The 27,586-nt window shown below is 32.9% G+C and overlaps 1 protein-coding gene across 2 annotated transcripts in view; it reads left to right on the top strand.

Annotated features, from left to right (window-relative positions):
* PHF14 (PHD finger protein 14) overlaps positions 1 to 27,586 on the top strand; it is a 201,108-nt gene that overhangs the window by 121,182 nt on the left and 52,340 nt on the right. Inside the window, exon 17 of one of the 2 annotated variants that reach the window (XM_011990866.1) lies at positions 20,221 to 20,338. In XM_011990866.1, the coding sequence (XP_011846256.1) occupies positions 20,221 to 20,338 (118 nt within the window). Of the gene's footprint in view, positions 1 to 11,016; positions 13,856 to 20,220; positions 20,339 to 27,586 lie in introns of those variants that run through there. The other variant, XM_011990867.1, reaches the window with a different exon arrangement.

The raw sequence follows: 27,586 nt of genomic DNA, 5'->3' as shown, positions 1-27,586 counted from the left end.
GAATATAAAGAGGAATAGAACTCTGGAAATAAATTTGGTAACTGTTACACATTTATTCTTCACCCCTTAAGTATTCAATTCTAATTTTCTGACCTTTGCTTTAAGTAAATGACTGTGTCTTTCAGTGGATATTGAAGGTACAGCAGGAAATCATGCTCTATAAGAATGGAACACCTGAAAGAATTACGTAGGTGCCCTTGGTTTAGTTGAGTCACAGGCTGACTCCAGAGAAATTTAATTGCCATGTAGCAGAGCCTCAAGATGAGATTTTAATACTCTGCCGTTTTTAAGCTTTGTTTTGCTGACTGAAGTATCTCTGTATATAAATAATACTTATCTGTGCTTAGTTGTATGTCAGCTGATTCACTTTAAAGTTGTGGAATATTTGTAATTTGTCTTTTACCCCGTTTATCTGTTTTGTATTTGTTTCTATTTTTCTTTGTGGTTACCTTCATCCCAGCTGAATCTGCTCTGTTTTAAGACAGTGGTCCTTAAACATTAGGGTGCATTTGAATCACCTGAAAGGCTTGTTAGCTGGTTTTCTGTTTTAAAACTCTGAAGTGGTGACCAAGAATTTGTATTTCTAACAGGTTCCCAAGTGATACAGTTGCTACTGGTCTGGAGACTATACTATAACAATCACCGCTTTATAAATAAAGCCCTTTAAGCTAAAGTCCTAAGATACGGTTCTCAGCTTGGCTAGAGATACAAAAATGTCACCTGTAGAAGGAATTACAGAAAAACAAGCAAAAACAGGCCTGGATCTCACTCTTGAAGATTCCAATCAGTAGGTGAACAATTTAGGAATGGTACCTCAGAGTTTAAGTTTAAGAAGTTTAAGAGTTTAAGGGCATATGCCTTTTTTGCATATGCCCACATATCACTCATCTAAACCTAGTGAATTGCCTTTTTGAAGTCTCTTTTTGTTGTAATTTGAAGATGTCATGATACCAAGAGCTCCATTCTTTACTAGCTGAACCTGATCATTGACTCTTAGAGCTTTTAGGGAGGCGATACAATTGTCTTGGCCAAAATGGTATTATAAAATGTTGAAGCCAGGTGCTGATAAACTCAGAATTATTAAAAGCTCTATATGTAAAATAACAGACCAGTTAAAGAGTGTTTTTTACCCCCAATAGTGACCCTTGAACCAGATTGGCATGGCAACGTTCTAGATTGCTCTGAAATAGCACTGTATCTGTTATCTCCTGAGACAGATCTGTTTTCACTACAGTCAGAAAGTGTGATACAGCCCTGCCAAGCAAAACTGGCTTTCAGGCTTTAGATTCTAAACTTCTAATTTCCATTAGGACTTTCTCTTTAACTCATGGGTTATTTAGAAGTGTATTTTATTTCCAAATATTTTGAGGATTTTCCATGTATATTTCTGTTAATGATTTCTAGTTTAATTGCAACTCTAATATCTCCATCATCCCAGAGTTTGTTCTGCTGATTGCTTTGTTTCTTGACAGTGGATTTTTTTTTTCATTTTATGTGCCTCATAACTTTTTTTTTTTTTTTTTTTTTTTAGATGGAGTCTTTGTTGCCCAGACTGGAGTGCAGTGATGCGCTATCTTGGCTCACTGCAAACTCTTCCTCCTGGATTCAAGTGATTCTCCTGCCTCAGCCTCCCAAGTAGCTGGAATTACAGGTGTGCGCCACCACGCCCAGCTAATTTTTGCATTTTTAGTAGAGACGGGGTTTCACCATGTTGGCCAGGCTGGTCTCGAACTCCTGACCTCAGGTGATCCACACACCTCTGCCTCCTAAAGTGCTGAGATTACAGGCGTGAGCCACCGTGCCCGGCGTGCCTCATAACTTTTGATTGAATGTTGGACATCATGAGTTGAACAGTAGAATACTTGTGCCTGAAAGGGCACACCTGTTCTTTTTCAAGGTTGTTAGTGTGGCAGAGTTGAGTCAGTTTAATCTGGAGTTGAGCCGGGCTTATGTTTTCTTGTTGCTCTGCTTATCTCAGTGTACCACAAGGCTTCAGATTTCTTTACTATTTCCTGTGTTTCTGGTTGAGGTTGTAATGCCAGAGTGCTTTTTGTCATTTGTACTCCCCTGTTAAATTTCACCTTTCTCTATATGCCTGTGCTACTGAAGAAGCCCCATTCCACTGTCTTTCCTCTTACTTAGTAGTAGACTGCTGTCACGTGTTATTCAGTGCTTGCTGGTCTGGTGGTATTAGCCAAAGGAATTATTAATTTTCCTCATTCAAACTCAGCCTTCAGCCTCCAACGAACCACAGGTTTGGTTCTTGAATGTAGGCCTTTTTCATTGTTCCTGGCCCTTTTTCCTATGGCAGCCTTATTCTGGTTTGTGTCTTTGGCAAATCTTGTGAGGGAGTTTCTTTCTGACTCTCGGGGGTAGGAGACCTTTAAAAGATACAAGGTAGTATACTGGGCCCAGAAGTGTTTCCTGTCACTCCTGTAGGAGTAGAGGATTTTTTTTCCTCTTACATTTTTTTCTCTTCACAGTGAAACTGCTTTGTTCCCTGTGTGGCAACAGGGTTTACAGCCTTTCTTTTAATGACATTATGGCTTTTATTCCTTAAAGAAGGGTCTGGGTGAGACTTTGGGTCTTTCCCACTGTGGTGGCTGCTCCCCTTCTCCAGGTCTACACCACCAACTAGTGAATGGTCTTTCTAATGGCCCAACTTGTCTGAATCTTTTTCTTGAGTACCTGGTGGAGGTGTCTGTTAGTTTTCTATGGCTGTTAGAACAAGTTACTACAAATTTAGTAGCTTAAAACAGCACGCATTTTTTTCATAATTTTGGAAGACATAAGTCCAAAACCAGTTTCATTTGGTCAAGGTGTTCAGCAAGGCTGGTTTCTTCTAGAGTGTTTGGGGGTAGAACCCATTTTCTTGCCTTTTCTAGCATTAAAGTTGTTCTACACTCCTTGGTTTGTGACGCCAACCTCTTGCAGCTATAGTCACATCTATTTATCTCTCTGATTTTGACTTCTCCTACTTCTCTCTTATAAGAACCCTCTGCTGTGATTATATCAGGCCCCTCATCTCAAAATTCTTAATCATATTTGCAAAATCCCTTTTACCATACAAGGTAACATATTCACAGGTTCAGGGCATTAGAACATGGACTCTTTGGTATTGTTATTCAGCCTACCACAAGGTTCCTGGAAAAAAGTTTGTGAATGAAGGTAACCGTCCCTGGAGCTGTAGGCTCCCAAGGCTTCTGTACTCTATTAGCCAACATTTCATCTTTAGCAAACCTTTAAAATTCATAACTGAATTCTTACTCGCGTAGTGTTGAGCAGCTCTTCCTCTCATGCTCTGCCACAGGTGATCCAGAGCTTGGATCCCATCCCTCTTTTATGGGGCTTATCTTTCTTGGATTTCAGGCCACTTGGTTGCCCTCTGACATCAGCTCTCTGATGGCTTGAAAAGTTACAATTTTGTAGTTTATCTTGTTTTTTCTTGCTAGGATAGAAGGAGTGTTATTTCCAGTTGTTGTTGTTACTGTTTTTCCATTCTAGCCAGAGGCTTTTCAAAGAAACTTCAGAAACTTTACTGAGCCTGAGGGAACACAAGTCAACTGCCAGTAATCACTATTTTCAGCTTTATAGTAATAGCAGCAGTAGTAAACTAGAACAAATTGTAGTGACAGTAAGAGTGGTTGTAGTTGAACTCATAGTGAAGGAAAGTAAGCACTTACCGCAACCATATGCCAAGCATTATTTTAATTACTTTATACACTTATTTAATCCTTAAACTCTATGAGGTGGTTACTGTTTTTATTTACATTTATAAATTAGAAAACCGAGGCACGTGGAGATTAAGTCATTTTCTCAAAGTCTCAGGCTGATACTGACAGAGCTAGGATTTTAGTCCAGGAACTACTTCTCCAGAATCTGTACTTTTAAGCATGAGGCCTGTGCTGCTTCTCAAAAGATAATTTGTTCTGAGGATATGATTCTGTAGTTAACTCAATTTCCTCTGTGAGCTTTTTGCTGAACTATTTCCCAATTTTTTTGAGTCAAGGGCATTTCTTTTAATCCTATATCCCTAGAAGTAGATGGAAATAAGATCAGGTTTTCTCAACCTGGGTTTCCTGGGAGAATTAATTCCTAATACTCTCAGGCATCCATTGAATGTAGAGAATAAATGTTTTTTCGGTGGATTTTAAATCGTATTTGTTACCTACTAAATTGGGAGAAGTGCAAAAAAAAAAGTCAAATAATTTTCTATTTTCTGTGTTTCAAATGAGAAGCTCCTATAATCACCTACAAAATGATAATCGCTACATAATGTAAGTATCAAGCATCATCATGGACAACTCAACTAGAGTATGAGATAAAACCTCACCTTGATTCTGTGGATTTTTTTTTTTTTTTTTTATTACCCTGCTCTCATCACCTTTGAAATTGGAGACTCATCTTTTTCTAGTTGTTCTCTAGTCAGGGGATATATCTCTACCTGTATATAGAAGGTCAGCTTTGGGGCTATACTCTGAATTCATAACTTGTAATTCTATTTCAAGGTGCTGTGATTCATATCTTTGTCAGAATGCTAACTTTTAAAGATTTATTTTAAATAAGGAATAAAGAGGTCTTCCTTAATCACATGGTTTTCTCAGTCTTGGGAAGTTCATTTTGTTTCTTTTATTCTTTTTCAGTGTCTGAGTATATGCATGCATAGATATTTGCATGTAAACTTCAACTGGGATTAAAACCATTTAGGGCCATCCATGTATTTTGTAAAGAAGATCATCCTGCATAATTACTCCTCATCAGTAACTACCATCAAATATATTTTCACTTTAGGACATTCTTATCCTAAAGTTTTTGAATGCTAATACTCACCTGACAGTTCCACTTATAGGAGAAAGGGAACTGAATACCATTTTCCAGTTCATTTACAGGTATTTCCTATCGTATGTTACTTTAGCCTGGGACAGAACCCAGCAGCCTTTTAAAACTTTATTAAAAGCTCTATTTGATTGTTGCCAATTATAAAGCAGATTTGAAAAGAAAAAGATAAAGCAGATTTGAAAAGTGGACCTTTAAGAATTGTTTGGATATATCGGGTTTTTACAGCCATTTAAAAAGAACTCAAGATAATCTTCCCACAGGACAGTCATGGTGATTAGTAAGGAACTACATAGGAAGTAAAGTTGTTTCTTGAGTTTACCAATTTCTGTTGGTGTTTTCATCAAAAGATTTTCTGGAATTTTGACTTATCACTATATACTGAAAAAAAAAATCAACCTCATCTTCAAATGATTTCAGTCAATTCAGTAGATTTAATCTTAGTACCTATTTACTTCATTGATAGTATCTTGCCCTAGCGATAGTAGAGATAGTAGACTAGAACTTTTTTTTTTTAGATAGAGTTTCGCTCTTGTTGCCTGGGCTGGAATGCAGTGGCACGATCTCAGCTCACTGCAACCTCCGCCTCCCGGGTTCAAGCGATTCTCATGCCTCAGCCTCCCGAGTAGCTGAGATTACAGGCATGCACCACCATGCCCGGCTAATTTTGTATTTGTAGTAGAGACAGGATTTCACCATGTTAGTCAGGCTGGTCTTGAACTCCCGACCTCAGGTGATCCACCCACCTCAGCCTCCCGAAGCGCTGGGATTACAGGCATGAGCCGCCGTGGCTGGCCAGGACTAGAACTTTTAAATGTATTTTATTCATATTGCCACAATTTAGAATTATTATGACATCTAAAATAGATAATATTTTATAAATAAAAGCTAATGTTGATAGATTTAAGGTGACTAATCTATCATACGTACTGATATCAGAATCTCCTCAGTTTTCTAAATTATGACTAGTGATTACCATTGGGCATAGTAGTACGCCTTTATTATTTGAAATCACAATTTAATTTCTTGGTGAATTAGGATTCAAGGGTAGGAGGAATTTGAGATATTGAGCTATTCAAAAATTTGCCTAACTTTTGAACTTCATCAGTATATCCCCACCATGTTGTTATGCAGCTATTGTTTGAGTACTTTCCCTTACCACAGTTAATGCTAGAGGTACAGTTCAGGCTAGTTCAATCCTCATCTGAAAGTTTACCTTCCCTTCAGATTCTCAAAGTTCATTGTTAATACCCATTTATCTAACTCAGCATCTTGTTTAACATCATTGTACTGCATAAGAATCAATAAAGTGCACACACTCCCAAATCTTGTTTGTCCCTTCTTCTATTCTATCTTCTCCTTCATCTTTGTCTAACTCTGAGCTGTCAAACGGCCCATGGTGGGAAAATGAAGAGTTTAACACTTAAATTTAAAGGAAGGGGTGTGTATGTCTGTGTTTGTGTGTGTGTGTGTGTGTGTGTGTGTAGGTAGGAAGGGAGTGTATTTGAATCTATGTATTACCTGATTTTTCTGTAAATCTAACATATTCCTTTAAAAAAAGTCTTTTTTAAAAAGTTAAAGGACTGTAAGTAGAAAAATTAATATTTTTCTTTTAAAAGCTTTTGATCATTATAAAAATGTATATACAAAAATATTAAAAGTAAGTTGAAATCACCTATAATCTTATAGTGTTTCAATGTATTTACTTCAATTCACATATTTTTAATGATTCTGTTCAAAACATTTAAAAACGTTTAGCCATGGATATAATTTGAAAGCTGAAAATATCAAAATATTTTGGAAACAGTTTTTTGTTAAAACATTTCTTGATCCATTCTCTTCCTTTCCCATTCCTATGACTTCCTTGAGACCTTTCTCAGTGTCTAGCCTCTACTTTCTGCCATGTTATTCTATTCACCTTAGCTTCTTTGCTGTTTTCTCTTGGCTTCGTTCTCTGTTCCTCACTTCTGATTATCTCTCCCTTGGATCCCACTCTGTCTGCCTTGCCTCTCCTCATTTTTATTGCTAGTGTATAATTGGGTTCTGCAGCTCTCCTATGTCTCACTTCCCCCAACCTTCTGGCTCATTTCCTCGCCTGATAAAATGGCCAGTCATCGTGGAAAGTGCACCACTGTCCTCACTAATATCCAGAGCAGGGCATGTGTTCTCTTCCTTCTTTATTCCTCACTGCACCCTGCTATTCTTTACTTCTTTCTCTAAATACTGTTCTTCCAAGGCTGTCTTGGACATTTACTGAACAATTTAGGGTAACAGAGGCCTTACACATGGAACAGTGTAAGATTTAAAATTAAATGCTTTGTATTTTGTTCATAAAAGTTACTTGGCCATCCTTGCCACTAAGAATGTTTCCTTTTTGCCTTAGACCTAGTTTTATAAAAAGCAGTGATCAGTGACTTAAGATAAATGTCTTTAGACTTAAAATGATGCTTCATTGTATGCCATCAAGAGATTAGATTCTAAGGAAAGAATTAGAAAATTTAATATTTAATAAATTTTGTGCTATAACTTTTAAACGTTATTTTCAAAATGCCTTTACTAAATAAATTTTTCAAATAATTGAAAAATTTTTAATTTTTTGAAAATTTATAACTAAATAATATTTTAATTATTTAAATATTTGTATTATTAAAATAATATAAATAATATTTATAACTAAATAATATTTTACTAAGTAAAATTTTTCAAAATTTTTTTACTAAAAATGCTTTTAGTAAAAATTGGGGAAGAGAGGTTTAATTTTCAAAATATTCATATTTGGATAATGAGGGTAGCCCAGCTGCCACTGGACTTTTCTTATTAAGGTGGTATTCTGGTGAAATTTAAATTAAAAGTGTTCACTTGGTATATTTTTTCTATAATTAATTTGATTTGCTGATTTTGTTAGACACATGGAATAGTTAACCTGTCTAACAGATTTAGTATTTATTTTATCACTTTCTTTGACTTTAAAATCTGTATTTTAACCTCAGACCTTTAAGTGTTTTTGTATTATTCATACATACTTTTTGTTTATGTTATAAATATTTGGATTTTTAAATTTTTAAAACATTTTTAATAGATGCAGCATAGTCAAGTAATTTGTATTTAAAGAAAACAGAAGCCTGAACGTGGTATATATTACATAGTGAAGTGTGGTATTTCTGGGGTACACAATTTTAGAGTAATAAATGATATAATTTCAAGCACCTACAGCAGTGAAATATTTCTCATTTTACACATTTATGTTTCTGTAAGATTTGTTTTTGCAGTTTTATCTTCCATTGCAGTGTGTTAATATTGTTAAATTATACAAGAGAAGGATTATATATTATATACTTAATCATTTGGAAAGACTGAGACTCTTACCACAATTCCTCTATTGACTAAATGCATGACCTTGAATCAAGTTACCTCTAAGGTCATTGTCTTATCTTTAAAATGAAGACATTAACTTCATTTTTTCTCAAGTTATGTAACTTTTATAACTGAGAGATTCCAAAACAAATATACAGTTTCAAAAAAGATCCCAAAGTCTGTAATCTCACCATTCATCTGACACTTGATTTATCTGCCTAGCATCACTACTAAGCAGCAGGGAACGAGCTTTGTCAGGGATAGAGCTGTGAGCCCCTTCCTCCCTCTTGGCGGGAACTGTCAATGATTTCTCTAAGTGAGCTGATACGTTTTTACTAAAAATTTCAACCCTTAGAGTCATACAAAACAAGTATAATCCAACTTCTAGTTGAAAAGCCAACTATATTGTTTTTGTTTTTTCTTTCATTTTTAAATTAAGCATTCTGTTTCATCTGTTACTCCTATAGCAAGGTGTTTATTTGTATTGATTTTATATTTCTTTGGACATAAGAAATAGACACTTAAAATAAACATAATAATGAAACGAGGTGAAATGAATTTGAAAATAGGACTGGACACAAATTTTGAAATTTGATTGATCTCCCCAGTGAAATGTTATTTTAAAGTTATTTTAAAATGTTATTTTAAATGGGAATTATAGTAATGATAATGTTAGATGCTTACTGTATCCCAGACTGTTTTCTGATCTTTGACTCTACTATCACATTCAGTTCTTACAACAGTTCCATGAGGTATACATACCTCCATTTTAGAAGTCAGGTAACTGGGGTACATAGCAATGTGAAATAGAAATTGTTCCAATTATATATTTAAATGATATTATGTAGATTAAGTTATGTATTAGAATATAATTTTTTCCCTTCCAGAAAAATACTACCATAGTGTATGATAAAATCTACTGGCCTTCACATTAGTTGCCAAGATTTATTGAGGGCTTATATGCCAGTTAGTGTGCTGGTGCCTTCCACATTTGATCTCATTTAATCCTCATAACAACTGCATGAGATAGATATTGATTTCTTTACTATATTATGGGTGAGGAAAATGAGAATTACTTGCCCAATATTATACAATTGGAAAATGATGGAATTATAATTTGAGTCTAGGCAGTCTTAACCATACAGTTCATGCACTAATCATTAGGCATACCGCCTCACCCCACTACACTGCTTTAGCATATTTGACTTTGTTGCAACAAAAAAAGTAGATACTTCCTCTTGACAGGCAATATGTAACTATATGAGATACAGAATATATTGATAGTTACTGGTATGTGCATCAGTGAAGTGCTTTGAAAACAATTTTTTCTACATTAATTTGCTTACTAGCTGCATATGAAATAAATACAAAGCCCAAACTTGATCTTTGATTTAAAATACTGCACAGTTTTTTGTCCTGGGAAGATAGGAGCCAAGACAAGTCACATTGCTTATTCTAGCTTATTCTAGTGAAATTTAGGATGTGGGGACATTAGCAATAGCTCTTTAGTTTTTATCAAGCTTGACTTATCAACTTGAATTTAATTGGGAGTTAAAGCAGATTTCCATATCTACTGTGTCTATATTTGGATGCATTTCAAAGTCAAATACAAGTATGTATTTTCAGTTGTCTTCTCATCTCCATTATTTGTACATGTAATTAAGAGTTAATTGTATTTCTATTATAAATGATATGGTTGCTTCCTCTTGCATTATACTTTTCCAGTAGTAAACTACAAACAAAGCAGTTCTCCAGAATATCAGATTCAGAATGTGCTCAAAAGCTCTTCGCTTAGAGACTGAAGCACTGAAAAAAGTTAGGATGTGTGACCTTACTATTTAACAAGCGAATTCTACTCTATTATTTCTTATATGTTGATAAATACAACATGTCTTTGAAAACTATGTTTAACATTGTATTCTTTTGGGGGGGGGATGTTTACAATTTTGTTTTTACTTTCTTTGGAGATTATTCAGTTTGGCATGATAGCTCTCCTCAGTAACGCTTTATTTGTCTGTGTGCCACTTTTCACTTTCTTTTTCTCAGTGGAACTTAGAAGCATTAAACACATCTCTAACTGTTAATATAAAAAAATGAACTTTTTCTGTGATGTGTGACTACTTGGCATTTTTACCTCATCTTCACAGATCTAAATATTTGAAGGAAATGATCACTTTATGTTTACCCCAGTCAAAACATTTTGCTTCTAATCACTAAAATTTCTCCCCTGAAAACAAAGACAAAAAGGTAACAAATAATTGTAACCAAAGATATTTCTAATACTGTCTTTTTAAAAGAAAGTCTGCTCGGGCACAGGATAAGACTCATTTAAAAATTTCCTCCGTGAGTCTCTGTATTTGAGTATAACCAGCACTGTAACATACTGATTAGATGTGCTTGTTTTCAACACAGTTGCATGTTTTCTCGGGCAATGTTAAATTGCCATATTTGATGAAAAAATAGCAAATTGAAATTTTTCAGAATATTTATTGATCAAATGTTTCCTTTTATAAATACAAGCCCTTCATCATTTTAGTGTTATTTTCTTTTTTGCTTTAGAAAGGTAGTTTTATTTTGACAACCAAAAGTAATAATAATAATACAAGAGGAGGCAACTCAATGTTTCAAATGATAAAATAGTTCAATTTTAACCAATAGGAACCTACACAAGATCATGGCATTTAGGTTTAGGGTATCTATCTCTTTGGACCAGATCATATGTTATTTGAATCTACTGTGGTTTGTTAGTATGTTTCATAAGACATAGTGCAGAGCTGCTATGATCTTTAAATGTTAATGTTCTTTTCTTATCACTTTACTGTGTAGATACCCTTCATGAGACCCAACTCTGCCACAGCTCATCCTCGGAGGCAATCCCGGAAACCTCTTTTATAAGTGTGATTTTAAAAATGTGGATTAAACTCTCGATAGAGTACATAAAGTAAAGAACAGCTATATTGTCCTTTCTATAAGCTTGTCACTGCAAAAAGTTGCCTTTTGCTTGTCAGGTTTGGATAGAATATAATTGATTGGTTTGTTACTTGGACTAAAAAGGCAGTAGATTTGCCTGTGTGAATTTTTTTTTCCTATTTTTCTTCTTTTTGCTTTTTTTTGCACTAATCAGAAATATTTGATATGTGCATTGTTGAAAAATACTGGATACATGTCTTGTCAGAATTGTCGTATTAAGTAATGTCTTTCCCTCTTGCTTCTTTGGCAAATGATGATACACAGTGTTTGGACTTACTGAAGAGTTACTGAAGCCTATGGGACTTAATAAATACAGCATGCTACTCCCTGTTGTTATTCAACAATACAAGTAACAAACAAGAAAGACAATGCATTCCATTAGTCTGCTATTCTGTTTCCTTCAGCTTGATAAATAGATTCATATAAAGTACTGCATTTTAAAACAACTATAGACTCATATTAAATGTTATTTCTATTTATAATAGTCAGCAAAAGTGAAAGACTTATGAAGCATATGACATTCTATTTTTGACTTATTAGTCCTAGTGTGAAAGCATATTAGCATGACATTTTTACAACTTCAGATTTTAAGCTCATGAATAAAAATATATCTGTGTTGATCTCTAGATATTTTTAGTAATACCCAAATATATGCAGTCCTTATTGTTTTAATATAAACTTTCTGTGTTCAGTATAATTTTATTTTTCTCAACCTTAAATATGAACTTAGGAAATAAGGAGGGAAATACAAAGATTATTGACTATACAACCTACCAGCTGAAAGAAAGATCTTCATCAACATCTGTATCTTTCCAGAGGTATACAGAATTAAAATTTGATCTTCAAGCTTTAATGATCCAGTTTTAAGTCAACGGCAGAAGTATGTTGAATATTTCATCACTCGATCTTGAACTGATTTAGAAGAGACTCTTTGCTGAAATTGAATTGCACATATACATGTAAATTGTCAACATGTAATTTGGAATTTTCTGATTAATAAATGTGGTTTTGGACATCTTTTCAGGTATAGTGACAATGGAAAATAGTTTACACTTTAGGACTAGAGTACGTAATGTTATAGATAATCAAAAGCAATTGTAATTGTAAAGCTGCTGTAATCTAGTAATCTCTGGTTATAGTGAGGAATCCTATGATTGGATGAGATGTTTGATAAAAGTAAAATGTGTACGAAATTACATATAAACAGATTATTAACTTATTGAAAGATCTCATCATATTAGAGGAAAAATATTCATAATCTTTAGCAAAATTAGTAGACTTTTGTTTAACAGAATAAGATAGGACTAGTTATCACTATATTAGCTTAAGGAAATGTTAGTAATTATTACTGTTACTGAAGTCTGGCTGCCTTTAAGCAAAATGACAGATTGCCATTTTCTAAGTGGAATATACTAATACATTAGACCATGGCCCTTTTTTAATATTTAGTGAGAAATTACTCACAGTTGCTTTATTTTAGTTGTTTTTGAGAAACTCTTAGGCCTTGTTTTGATATCACTGTTAATCAAAATCCTTTTCACTTTGATTCCAATTAGAATACTATATTATCATCATTCTCCATCTTGCATTTTCCGTGATGGTGGATATTCTATTCCACATTTGGTGCTAGTCCTAAGACTCTTTGTCACATGTTATACATACAGACTGCAAAATTCATAAGATATAGGTCCTGCAAAAAGTATAGTTGAAGTAAGAAAACTTTTGAAGTAACTACAATACTTTGTGCTAATAATCTCTTAAATGCTCTCATATCCACAGTGTAAAATTATTCCCTGTCCATAATCAGTTCAACTGCTATAAGGAGAAAATTGATGTGTACTTAAGAAAATATGTACTAAATGATTCATATTTCACAGACGTACACAAGAAAAATGGCACATCAGGTAAATGATGGTTGTTTATCACACAGTAGGGAAAGGAAGAAACATTAAAATATCAGGAAGGAGATGAAACGTCTCTGAAATACAAGAAGAATGATATAATAGTAGATAGTGGTTCTCAAACTTTGTGCATCAGAATCACAGGAAGGATTTGTAAAAACACAGGTGACTACCCTATTCCTCTCCTCATCCTCCCTCTACCCACTTTACTCCCTCCCCTCTTCACCCTGTAGTTTCTGATTTAGTAGAGAATTCGCATTTCTAACAAGTTCCCGGGTGATGCTGTTGCTACTGGCCTGGAATACCACATTAAGAACCATTCATAGGTAGTATTTTTTTAAAAAATCATTGTGTTGTGCTCAACATTGTTTGATAAAGGAATGCGCTTTTTAAATCTCCTTAAAAGGGCCCTTAGATTTCCTCTAGATAATAGAATTAGTAATTTCATCTGCAACATACACAATTTTTTTTTATTTTATAAAATTTAGTTAAATGTTTGTTTTACACTGACTATGGAAACAGCACTATTATAGATACAGAAAGAAATCAATAAACATAGCCTGTGTTCACAATTCACTCATCCCTTTGTTATAAAAAGACTTGAAATTAGAGTTATGTTTTAATATGAAAACAAAATTTAGCCTTAGCCTTTATCCATCTTAACTTTAGAAATTATATTTATGCACTGTTTGTAGATCATTGTCATTCATTGTTGCTTGAGTATTCATCTGATTTTATATTTATGATATTAAAAACAGACTGCTGACCAATAAATAAAATATTTACACTCTATTTCCCTGTATTTACATCCTATTAATAAAAACCACTGTTTTTAAACAAAGTTAATTATTTCATAAAACTCACCGCTATTTTACTTGATTCTCAATATGGGAATATTTCATGAATATTTCACCAGAATTTATTCAAGGAATTCAGAAGGACTCTCCAGCAGGCCTGAATATTTACATTATTAAATTTTTTTAAAAATTTAAAAATGACAATTGAAACTTGTTTAGGAGACTCAACTTGGAGTTTCGTGACATATGAAGGCAGAATCATTTTTTCTACCTGTCTGAATCAGCACTTTGTAAGTTTACATAAAATTAAGGATTGTGATTTCTAAGGTAGACATGCTTTGCAAATATTTCTTTATAAAAGTGGAAGCCTCTTTGCCATAGTGCTCACTCTAAGGCTTTCTGTAGGCCTGCCGGCAAGATTCACTGCTGTTCAGGTACATAAGATGTAATGAAATTGGATGTGCATGCTGGGCTTTGTAAATAAAATGAGATTGACCCCCAGCAATTATCTCATTTATCTGATTTACATTGTAAAATCAGGATCTACACTATTGATTAGAGCATAATTAGTTAATTATGAACAGGAAAATACAAAGTTACATGGAACTTGAGCACAGCAGGTTGTACTGCCGAAAAATTTCCAAGGGCATGAGCAGATGGAAATCAGTTTATTAAAGAACAAAGCAGACATGTTTCAGGTATGGAAATGTCTAATTCTTCTCTCATGCTGCGAAGAGTTGCTTGACCTTATTGTGCATTTTTATATGAATTGTTTTGTCTCATCTTTCATTTTTTTGTTTCACATTTAATCTTGTAATCAGGCTGCTGCAGGTATAGCTATCTAAATTGATCTCACTATTTAAGTGACTATTAAATACAGATTTGGATTTGGATACTTTTCTAATTTTTTAAAATTAATTTTTATGTGTACTTTTATGTGTAAAGAATATTTTTGTCTTTCTTACTACCCATTCATTCATTATTGGCTGATACAGAAGTCTGTAGTGGTATTAATGAAATAGGTTCAAGTCCTCTACATTAGTCTGTTTGTGAAACGATTAGAAAACATTTTCAAACTATTTTGTATAGAAACTGCTCATGTAGGTAATTGCACTAAAATTGTTGTAAATTACAAGGAATAAAATATTGTACTTATTAATACTAAATGTTACTCAATATTGGTAGAATGTAGAATTTTGTGCAAGCTTGTATTATTTGTAAAGTGATTTAACTTGTTGACCACAATTTGTATTTTCTCCGTTAAGATGTTTAATTGAAATAATTGGCCACTATTCAATGAAAGAACTCATCACTACATGTTAACAGATTTGCGTAGATGTTTGAGCTGCTTTTATTTAAGTAATGACAGTATTGAAGACTAATTTTTTTGAACATTCTTGTGTGGAATTTTTACACAGAAATGAAAAAGTTGGAAAATCCAACCCATCAGTTCTCTGGATATTTAGTTTTTTTTTAAGTGGACAGACATAATAGTCTATATTTTCAGAGTCCAGTTTTTATTTCGTTTTATATAAAATTATAGGGGCTATAAGTAGAATGTTCCATTGGCATAAAAGATAATGTGATTATCATGAAATTTGCATGATAATTTAAAATAAAATTAAAATACAAAATTTAATCATGAAAATGTACACCCTTGTTCAAGTCTATGTTAATGGATTTTGCTTCTTTCTAAAGTTTAGCTTACAAATGGCTATAAATTATTTGCATAGGACGTGCACTTAATTGTTTCAGTTAGGTTTTAAAAAGTAGTTTTAGTTTACTCCTCTAATGAAATTATCCATTAGAAATTAGAGATGTTAAAAAAAAAAAACCGGCCGGGCGCGGTGGCTCAAGCCTGTAATCCCAGCACTTTGGGAGGCCGAGATGGGCGGATCACGAGGTCAGGAGATCGAGACCATCCTGGCTAACAAGGTGAAACCCCGTCTCTACTAAGAAATACAAAAAATAGCCGGGCGAGGTGGTGGGCGCCTGTAGTCCCAGCTACTCGGGAGGCTGAGGCCGGAGAATGGCGTGAACCCGGGAGGCGGAGCTTGCAGTGAGCTGAGATCCGGCCACTGCACTCCAGCCTGGGCTACAGAGCGAGACTCAGTCTCAAAAAAAAAAAAAAAAAACCCTTTGGAACACTGACTTTTGGCCTCTTAGGCATCCGACGAAATAAATCAGCTGCTTCTTTTTACTTGTCTGCATATTCTCAGTAGTCAGGTAAACACCTGACCAATTGCTTGTTATATGGATCATAGCACATATGAAGGTAAATCATTTTTTTTCCCCTCTTCTTTGTTTAGGGTGCTATTCTTAATCATATACTAAGTAAGTATTTTACATACATATAGACTATGTTTATTTGGTCACTGTGTTTTGTTAATGTGTAAAAGACCATATATTAAGCTACTTTGTTATTTACATCTATATCTGTTATTAATCTGATATCTAGGAAGTTGTATTTAGTAAGAATCTAATTAGGTTTGCTTTTGTCTTATAATTGGGATTCCTTTATGCTCTATAGTGTTAATGTGTACAGTGTTTTTAGAGGCTTAAATGATACTTCTTTATGCATCCAGTTTTAATTTTATTAAAAAATCTTAGTGTTTCTTTACAGGTTAGTTTTATATTCTTTTTTAGTATTTTAAGACATTGCCTTCCTATTTAATAATGTGCTATTGGTATAATAATCTGTTTTTATTACATAGACATTTGTGTTATTTAATAAAGTATATTGTGTTATATCCCTATACTTTTGTGGGTCAATGACTGCTTTTGCAAAAGTTTTTTAAAACATTTTATTCACTATTTATTTTGATAAATTATGTCCTATATTATGTGCTGCATGTGTTTCCAAGTTTATGTAAGAAATAAAGGTAGAAACCATAAATAGGTCAATAACTACTTTAACTCCATTGCAACTTTTAGATAGCAGATGATTATAGACCCTTACGAGTTTTTGATTTTCAAGTTTTTTAAATGGTCTAAATTTGCAACATAGCCAGAGTTTGTTGAGTGACAGGAGTTGATAAAGATTACAAAGTGGTATTTGTGCGTAAAATTAATAAGCCACTATTTTGGCCATCCACATTGTGCTTTGATTTCTTGAGTTCTTAACGGTGTCTCTTATATTTGTCTATGGTTTAGTAATTCTTGCAAGTTCTGCTAGAGTTCACTTGTGTCCATCAGGATATTTCAGTGATTAGCACATAAAACTATGGATTTTTTCGATTCAGTATTCTAAGATAGAAACAACCAGATTTTTTTCACATTGAAATAATTTGAGACATCTTTACAAAGATCTTATATTTGTATATTTATTTATCACCAAAACTATTGACTTTAAGATTGGATTCTTTTCTTCCCCCTCTCTTTTTTGGATTTTGGCAGTTCCTAAGGGTCCTAACTACTACTTTTTGCTACTTCGTCTTGAAGCTGCAGCTTTTATTTACTGTTGAATGAGCTAGAACTGTAGAGAACTTCCCAATCACCACTAATTCTGACAAGCAAATTCTTTTCCTTTGGAATGCATCACAAATACATGAGTTCCACATGTCAACTAAGTAATTCTGAAAGCTATCGCTAATGAAGGAATCAATCAGTAAGGATTCGGTCATTTTTAAATGGCATATATTTGTTATCTTCTGATAAACTAGCATATAAAATCTCCTCGTCTTTTCATTGGTTCTTGAGCTGAAAGATAACTTGATTGTACGAGTAGTTGAAATCATCAACAGATTGGAACTGTATCAGTATAGCAAACTTGTTCTTGGTTTATTAGCTGGAATTTCATAGCTATGTCAACAAGAATTATTTATGTACATTAAGGTGATAAATAATGAATTGTGATACACAGTAATCATGATAGTTGCCTCAAGTTATACACTAGAAATCATAATTTGAAAATTATTATGACACAGAGTTATAAGTATGCAGTAATTAGGTAGTAAATTGATGTAAACTAGGAAAATATTAATACTTCATCAAGAACTTTGATTATTAGCAATCTGAACTATATGGCGCACTACCCAAAAACCTGAAGTTAAGGAAAAAAGACTATAGTTAACAAACAAAATTGAGCCCATTTACTTAACTCAGTAGAAATTCTCATTTTTGTGTGTTTTTACTGTCAGTTTACATTGCCTCAATAAGTTTTAGTGGTCTGGTTTCTGAATCCATAACAATTGTTGTTGGGGAATTTATGCTTAAGCAAACACACTGACAATATCAGGAAGCAGTGGCTGATAGTTTTCAGGCAAATGAGGACCCTGAAAATCTATAAAAATTGAATACAAGAATTCAAATAGAACAGTCGACTACTGGTCCTCATTCCAAGGACAAAAGGCTGACACACTGTTAGACATGTAGCAGGATATATTATTCTTATTGATGACCTGAGATGACAAATATAAATTATATTTAATATGTTTATTTGATGAAACAAGAAATGTGATTATTTTTAAATTTCACATCAAAGATCATTAAAACTCTAATTTTTATGTATGGAGTATGCTCTCAGTTATTTAGAAATCTCAACCTTCTCATAAACTCAGAAATACTTATACTTTGAAGGTTTCTATATCCATAGGTTTAATCGAAATTTTGTCTAATGAAAGGTAAATATGTTGTATTGAGAAAGAGCATAAAATTATGTGGGCTTGCCAGTTAGTCTCTTTATGTCACATTTGAAGTTAGTTTATATTATTTGTTATTATTTCTTAATGCCAGAACAACAGGTATTTGAACATTTTAACTGCTTTTAAATATATTTTTAGATATGTGATACTGTCATAGTAAGTAAAGTACTCTTGGTCCTATTGGTGCTATTTGATTTTATCTATTCCTGTAGCTAGAAGTATCATAGTAAGCGTTTTTCAAAATCTTGAGTCTACAAGGTTTTTGGAAAAGTACGTAAGCTTATTTTTTTCATAAGGAGAAAGTTGTAGAGGAAGAAATGCATAAACTTAGGGCATTCAATTGTATTTTAAACTTCTTTATATCTGAGTAACTTAATTAAGTTGCTTAACTTTTCTGCAACTCTTGATTCCCCAAATGAGTTTTTGGAAGATTGGGTTTTTGTAGCATAATATGAAATTACTAAAAATGTAGATATACACTCACTTTTGTTATGATAGTTTCTTAAAGTCAATTGTTTTTCTTTGTGTGTTGTTTATGTAAGAAGAGCTTCTTCCCCCTTTTTTCCTAAAAGGTTATTGAATAGTAGTTTTTAACTTTATTCGAGTAATATATGTTCTATAAATCTTCCCCTTGGTTTGTTTCTTAATTGTAAATTTCTTGACATTTGAAGTTTTAAATCAGTGAAAGATAAACAATAAAGAAAATCTGACAGATTGGTTGAGAAAGTATTATTGTTTAATTTTTTTTAAACTACTATGAAATGAGGAATGCAATCCTTTCTATAAGATGTATACTCTTTGTTATTTGTTGTTAAATTTTGGTCTTGTTATTCCAACTGATGCAAAATTCTTTTTACAAAGCACTGAAATAATACAGATTTTTCTTCATTGTCAGCAGGATGAGATTGTCTGAAACGAAGAATAGGTATGATAGTTTTCTTAGATTTTGTACATCATAGGTGGCAAAGACACTATCAAAACATTTGTAAGTTTTTAAATGTACTAGGAAGTACTTTGTAAAACCAAATGGTCTGAAGAAAGTGACAGGTAAATTTGAGGGAATAAAACTAAATTATTGGGGTAGTGTCTTACCTCTTTGTATATTTAAATGTTCTGTGATTTAACATGTAAAGGTTATTTTTATTTGCTGTAGATTGTGTTAGCATGCTATAAATGTTAGAAAGTTCACTTACAATCTACTTTAACTTGAAGAAAGAGAGAAATCAGGTGCAAATCGTATAGCATTGATTGCAACCTAGTGTAGCCTAGTAGAATTTCTGAGTTTTAAATTTTTTTAAATAATCAAAATGTATTTTATTGGATTCATATCCTTGAATTATATATGTATCTTATTAAATAAAGTGATTTAATGGGCAAATGATTAATTATTTAAGTTCACAATTGAAATTATTGTGGTTGTTTTGAACACATGATTATACATATACATTCATTCATATGCTCTTAATGTTTCTGCCGTCAGTGTTCTAAATATTTGTTTTGTTTGTTGATTTTATTGCTGTTGTATTTTGTTTTTGCTAAAACATTTATTTCAGGTTTAGTTTGCCTTTATCATCATCATTAATTTAATGATCTTGTGAGCCAAGGATAAAATTAACAGTGTTGAAGTTGAAATATACAATAGTTTGTCTTTTTGTCTTTGAAGTAGGTGGTTTTTATATTATTTAGATACACCTACCTATAAATCTGTTTACCCTGCAGGTGTGATGAATGCAGACTCTGCTACCATTTTGGCTGTTTGGATCCTCCTTTGAAAAAGTCTCCTAAACAAACAGGTTATGGATGGATATGTCAGGAATGTGATTCGTCATCTTCCAAGGTAAGCGGAGGAGTCTATAAGAAAAGGGATTGTTTCCCTTCCGTTTGATAGCTTTCCCATGTCACACAATTAGCTTCTTTAAAGATAATTGGAATATGAAGGACCAACATTTTAACCAGTACACCTTAAGAATATATTGCTATGGTTATTTTCTTGCTCTTAAATTAAGGAAAAAACAACTCTACTAAATTATGTGAATTTTCTCTATGGAATATGTAGTTGTTTAATGTATTCTCTATTATTGTAACATATTAAATAGTGCTCCAGTAGCCCAAACAGATCACTCTTTGCTAATTTAACACACTTGAGAATGGCAGGGAAATTCCACCCTGAGTCATAATAAATTATATTAGCTAACAGAATAACCAGTTAAATAGAATTTTACAGATGTTTTATTTTGAAATATATTAATATATTGTAATATCTTATAGAATCTGTTCCTTTAAAAAAAGAAAAAACTAATTTCACATCCTAAATCTTATTTCTGATATTTATTTTAGCTGAGTAAAAAGAATGAAATTTCTAACAAGGTTGTTTAATAGATTATACCGCCAAATCAATTTGAAAATTATGTCTTTTTAATATTAACATTCTAAACTTACATTGTAGTAATCTGTAGTTTATTTTGTGGCTCATTAAAATGAGTAAGTAAATAGCCAGACTCATTTTGACTAATTTGGCAGAAATACTGAATACATTTGAATGAAGACATTCTGGTCAACTGTAGATTGATCGGAGTTTTCTTTCTCAAAACAGATGATGAAAATTAACTGTCTGTTGTATTATGGACATCCAGCCATCTTTCTTCAATGCTACTTAAATGATTTTTGTAGTCCTAGAGTAAATTAAATTTGATCATGTAATCAGAAACATTCTTTTATCATTAACTAAAATGATTTGCTTCAGCTTACCACAGAGGCCTTCTGCAAAGGTCTATTAAAAACTGCAAAAAGACATTTGGTTATAGAAAGAAACTAAACTTTTTAAAAATATCAGAATATTTAAAATTATACATATTTTTTGCCGGGTGTGGTGACTCATGCCTGTAATCCCAGCAATTTGGGGGTTGAGGCAGGTGGATCATGAGGTCAGGAGTTCGAGACCAGCCTGGCCAACATGGTGAAACCCTGTCTCTACTAAAGATACAAAAAAATTAACCAGACGTGGTGGCGAGTGCCTGTAATCCCAGCTACTTGGGAGGCTGAGGAAGGAGAATCGCTTGAATCTGGGAGGCAGAGGTTGCCGTGAACCGAAATTGCGCCATTGCATGCCAGCCTGGGCGACAGGGCGAGACTCCAACTCAAAAAAAAAAAAATTGTACATATTTGTATGAGGATTATTAAAATATAATATTTGTGTATATTTTATTTAATAATCAAGCATTTTAACCTAAAATTGTAAACTATATAGTAGCAATAATTATTTTCCAGGCATTTTATTAAGGCCTAGATTTAAGAGAGAACATTTAATTTTAAAGATTTTATTGCATAGTTCAAAAATATATTCCCAAAATTTTATTTAAATGTAAAAATAATGAAACACTAGAGAGTTTAAATAGTTGTCTTATGAGTCTCTTTAATAAGTTTTTTTAAGTGCATTTTTTGTTTGGGATTTTCTCCTATCCCCAACAAATAAGTTAGGAAAGCAATTTTTGAAATAGGATTTCCCACCTTTTTAAAATATACCTTTTTACATATATTCTTTTGAGAAGGCTCAATAATACTATAAATATGTAGTATTATGTTCAATGTTAAGTTATATAGTAATGTTGTTAATGAACATTGAAAAGGCAAGGGGGCATATTTCAGATTCGTTTGAAATATAGCATACATTTTGTACATGCCATACGTGCCAGTAGCCATTGGAAAAGGTTTTAGTTTTGTTTTCTTCTCTACCACAGAATGGGTCTTTGGACTCTGAGTGGAAATGCATTAGGAAGGCACATTGTTAGAAAACTTGCTTTGTATTTGCTGTACTATGTTTGACCTGTGGTTGAATACCAATATAAACAGCTAACATTTTCAAAATTTTGTAAAATATGGTTTCTAATTTTGGAATGTCACAGCAGTTTACTTTAAGGAATGAAACAACAGTGAAATGGATTCGTATTTTCATTATACTTATATGACTATTAGTATACTACTATTTTCCAGTGAAAAATTAAATCTAATATAATATTTAAGCTGAAACATATGGAGACTTAATTGATTCCCTTGAATATTTGTGCTGCATCAGTTGTTTTTCTTACTTTGGAAGACTTCCATTCATGAACAGTGGGTAGTAAATTTCTGTTTACATTTTCTCCTGAAAGATGTTTGCTAGTATTAGAGCCTAAGAAGAAAACATTGATAGATAATGTCATGCTTTATAATTCAGTGAATGCTGCAGAAGCTTTTACATTGGGAAAGCTGTATATTATTAACATCTGAGTCAAGAAAATTAGTCACATCTTAGGGCTTAAAAGAAACCCAGAATGAAAGTTCGTATGCTTTGCTTATCCTTTATTCTCCTACATTTGCTTTGGTGGAATATTATTTGCTAGGTAGCCCTGGGTTTATTTGCCATGTTCATATATTTTAATGAAATGAAAAGCTAAAAGAGAAATACATATTGCCATAAGAAAGGAAGTAATCAATTGCAGATAAATTTAGATGGTAAAATGTCTCCAACTTCTTTCTCTGTGGTAGTCATGTTGTTAAGTCCAACAAGTCTTCACTTTTATTTGAAATTTTGACTCCCTATTTGTTTTGCCTAGAAGTTTAGATAATACAAAGCAAGGGTGTATAGTTGAATATTTGCTTGAAAAATGAATTGCACTTTAACATTTTGTCAAAATTTTGTGGACCAGGGGAAGCTCTAAAATATTGCTATTTATACTGTCAGCAGCTATTTATGTATTACTTTGTCTTTCAAGTAACAAGTTTTTGATATGGAGTTGTATGAGGGCAAAAATTTCTATCTTTACCCCTGCCTATTACTTTTGTAGAAATTCCATAAGAGTCTAATAAGATTCATCATATCTAAATGCATAATTTTTTGTTTTAGCACATGAAAGCTGAATTACACCTAAGTATTTAGTTTTAATAATATGATTTAATAACAATTTACCTTAAAGAAGAAGAATGACTATTTATTCTACCCAAACCCATGAAGTATGGCATAATAAGACTTTCTCTGTCTCATCAACTCTTCATAAACCCAAGTAGTCATTTTGAGTTTCATAAAAAATAGCCAGTTACATGGATATAAACATCCACATGTATGTACCTACATGGAGGCACAAATATACACACATACAAATACACGGAGACACACACACTCTTACACAAAACGTACCTTCTCCAATAGGCTATGCTTCAAAGCCATTGACTAAGACAGCAGCCACCCAGACAGTGCGCTATGCTTATATTCAGTGGAGCTAGTTCATTGCTACCTGTCACCCTGCATTAGGGCTTTTTTTCCTTGCTCGTTACTGTGTTGTGAAAATCCTATTGTTAATAAATGCTACATGTCTGGAAAAGAAAGGTATTTTCTTCTTTCTTAACCTCAACTTTTCTCTTATTTTTCCTTCATTTCTTCTTCCATCCATTTACCCAAGTCACATATCTGGAATCATCTTCAAACCTTCCCCATCCTTATCTCACGTAGCAAATCACTTCCTGAGTCCTATGAAAGTTTTCTTCTTTAAATATTTCTCCAGTCTGCTCTTTGCTCCTTTTTTCCACTACTACTGTCTTGATTTGGTGCTTCACTTCTTCTCATTCTATTATGGTTCTTCCTGTTTTAGAAGCTATCTAAATAGGTATGCCAGACTTATCCCCTTTTTATCCATTCTGCTTACAAGAGGCTTCTAAATGAAGTGTTTGCACCACAGTAGATATACAAAATGACTCATTAAATTAGCTTAATTCTATATAACATCTATCTTAATTTTCATGTCTGAGTGTATTGTCATGATTTAAATATGCTAGTCCTATAGAACAGGCACATAAAACTTCACACATATATATTTATGTTGAGGTGCATACTTCAAATGTTTTTACTATTGATATGCATCATCAAAAATAGCTTTCTGAAAATGTATTTATCATACCTCTGCTTGAAATATGTCAGTGTTTTTTCATTCTTCTTCATATCCGAAATAAAATCAGCCAGATTAGGAAATTAACGTTGATATATTATTACTGTCTGATCCTCAGATTTCATTCAGATTTGGCTATTAATCCCAGTAAGGTCATTTATGGCAAAAGGATTCGGTATAGAATCACAGGTTACATTTAGTTTTCATATTTCTTTTGCCTTGAATCTGTACAGTTCCTTAGTCTTTCCTTAACTTTCATTAGCTTGTGACTTTTGAAAATTATAGAGCAGTTATTTAGTAGAATGTATTTCACTGTGTATTTTTCAAATATTTTCTTGTGGTTTATATTCATTATGCATCTTTGATAAGAATACCACAGATGTGATGTTGTGTGCATTCTACACAAAATTTTGATTTGAATTATAGATAATTATGTTATATCTTAGGAGTTGTCTGCCAGTTTCCTAATTAATTAGTGATTTCTGGGGAAGAACCTTGAGACTATGTAAAAATATCTTATTCCTCATCAAACTTTCATTTTCTGTTTTATTCAGTGGGGTTATATTGAATGTTATTATTTATTTTTATTTTCAAATTACTACAAATTCGGCTAATGAAAGCCACTTCAAGCTGCCTTCTATATCTTTTTGACATGAGTCTACCAATCTTCAAGTACTTTCTTGCTGATAGTCTTCCAGGCTCAGCTTATACTGTCTCTATCTCCATTCCTGGAATCAGCTGTTTCTCCACGGAGCCCAGGTTCCTTTTAGAGGAAAATGATATTTCGAAACCAAGATCACGGAGACACACACACTCTTACACAAAACGTACCTTCTCCAATAGGCTATGCTTCAAAGCCATTGACTAAGACAGCAGCCACCCAGACAGTGCGCTATGCTTATATTCAGTGGAGCTAGTTCATTGCTACCTGTCACCCTGCATTAGGGCTTTTTTTCCTTGCTCGTTACTGTGTTGTGAAAATCCTATTGTTAATAAATGCTACATGTCTGGAAAAGAAAGGTATTTTCTTCTTTCTTAACCTCAACTTTTCTCTTATTTTTCCTTCATTTCTTCTTCCATCCATTTACCCAAGTCACATATCTGGAATCATCTTCAAACCTTCCCCATCCTTATCTCACGTAGCAAATCACTTCCTGAGTCCTATGAAAGTTTTCTTCTTTAAATATTTCTCCAGTCTGCTCTTTGCTCCTTTTTTCCACTACTACTGTCTTGATTTGGTGCTTCACTTCTTCTCATTCTATTATGGTTCTTCCTGTTTTAGAAGCTATCTAAATAGGTATGCCAGACTTATCCCCTTTTTATCCATTCTGCTTACAAGAGGCTTCTAAATGAAGTGTTTGCACCACAGTAGATATACAAAATGACTCATTAAATTAGCTTAATTCTATATAACATCTATCTTAATTTTCATGTCTGAGTGTATTGTCATGATTTAAATATGCTAGTCCTATAGAACAGGCACATAAAACTTCACACATATATATTTATGTTGAGGTGCATACTTCAAATGTTTTTACTATTGATATGCATCATCAAAAATAGCTTTCTGAAAATGTATTTATCATACCTCTGCTTGAAATATGTCAGTGTTTTTTCATTCTTCTTCATATCCGAAATAAAATCAGCCAGATTAGGAAATTAACGTTGATATATTATTACTGTCTGATCCTCAGATTTCATTCAGATTTGGCTATTAATCCCAGTAAGGTCATTTATGGCAAAAGGATTCGGTATAGAATCACAGGTTACATTTAGTTTTCATATTTCTTTTGCCTTGAATCTGTACAGTTCCTTAGTCTTTCCTTAACTTTCATTAGCTTGTGACTTTTGAAAATTATAGAGCAGTTATTTAGTAGAATGTATTTCACTGTGTATTTTTCAAATATTTTCTTGTGGTTTATATTCATTATGCATCTTTGATAAGAATACCACAGATGTGATGTTGTGTGCATTCTACACAAAATTTTGATTTGAATTATAGATAATTATGTTATATCTTAGGAGTTGTCTGCCAGTTTCCTAATTAATTAGTGATTTCTGGGGAAGAACCTTGAGACTATGTAAAAATATCTTATTCCTCATCAAACTTTCATTTTCTGTTTTATTCAGTGGGGTTATATTGAATGTTATTATTTATTTTTATTTTCAAATTACTACAAATTCGGCTAATGAAAGCCACTTCAAGCTGCCTTCTATATCTTTTTGACATGAGTCTACCAATCTTCAAGTACTTTCTTGCTGATAGTCTTCCAGGCTCAGCTTATACTGTCTCTATCTCCATTCCTGGAATCAGCTGTTTCTCCACGGAGCCCAGGTTCCTTTTAGAGGAAAATGATATTTCGAAACCAAGATCTGATGTGGTCATTGTTACGGGGATATTGCTCTTCCTGGTTCTTCTCAGTAGAAAAAGCAGAGGACTAGATGTAGGTATATGTATTCATACACAGCCACACTTACATCTGTATTTTGTTTTCATAGACATTGAAAACTAATTTTCTTCCTTTTCATCTTTGTAAATAACTCCTTTGTAAATAACTCTCTGACAGAAAACTGGCTCCCATTTTCCTTAATGTATACTCTTATATCATTACTCTCCTGATATGAAACCAATCTCGTGTCACCCTCTACTCCTACCCGCATGGATACCTACTTTGTTTATCATCTGATAACTTTTAAACTGAATTGTTCAGGAAGAGGAGAGAGAATGGATGAGGACTTCGTATTTTTTACAAGTTCCACAGGTGATTTTATGAGCAGTTAGGAATAAGAACTACTGTTATACCTAGTTTTTAAAAACTTCAATTTTTACAAAGTTTTGAAGCTAAAATTTAACTTTTTGGAATTTTAAAACAAATATACAATGTGTATAACCCAGTCAAATGTCAACAAATTGACATTTTAATGTTACATTGTATATTGCCATATAAGATATAAAGTAGACTTAGGATTGTAATTTTAAAAATTGAACATAGTATATGCTTCAGTCTTTTCCAGGATATTCTTGATAAAGATCTCAACAGCTTGTATCTGCTGAAACACTTAAAATGAAGATACTTGTCTTAACTTGATTAAATGAACAGGTATAAATATTTCTTTTAAAAGTGCTTCCTCCAGGTCACATGTATTCACAGATGCCACTGAGGATT

The sequence above is a fragment of the Mandrillus leucophaeus genome, unplaced genomic scaffold (assembly GCF_000951045.1).
Source record: "Mandrillus leucophaeus isolate KB7577 unplaced genomic scaffold, Mleu.le_1.0 Scaffold385, whole genome shotgun sequence".
In the NCBI taxonomy this organism is placed as follows: domain Eukaryota; kingdom Metazoa; phylum Chordata; class Mammalia; order Primates; family Cercopithecidae; genus Mandrillus; species Mandrillus leucophaeus.
The sequence above is the reverse complement of the archived record's forward strand: the minus strand, read 5'-3'. Positions and strand labels throughout refer to the sequence as shown.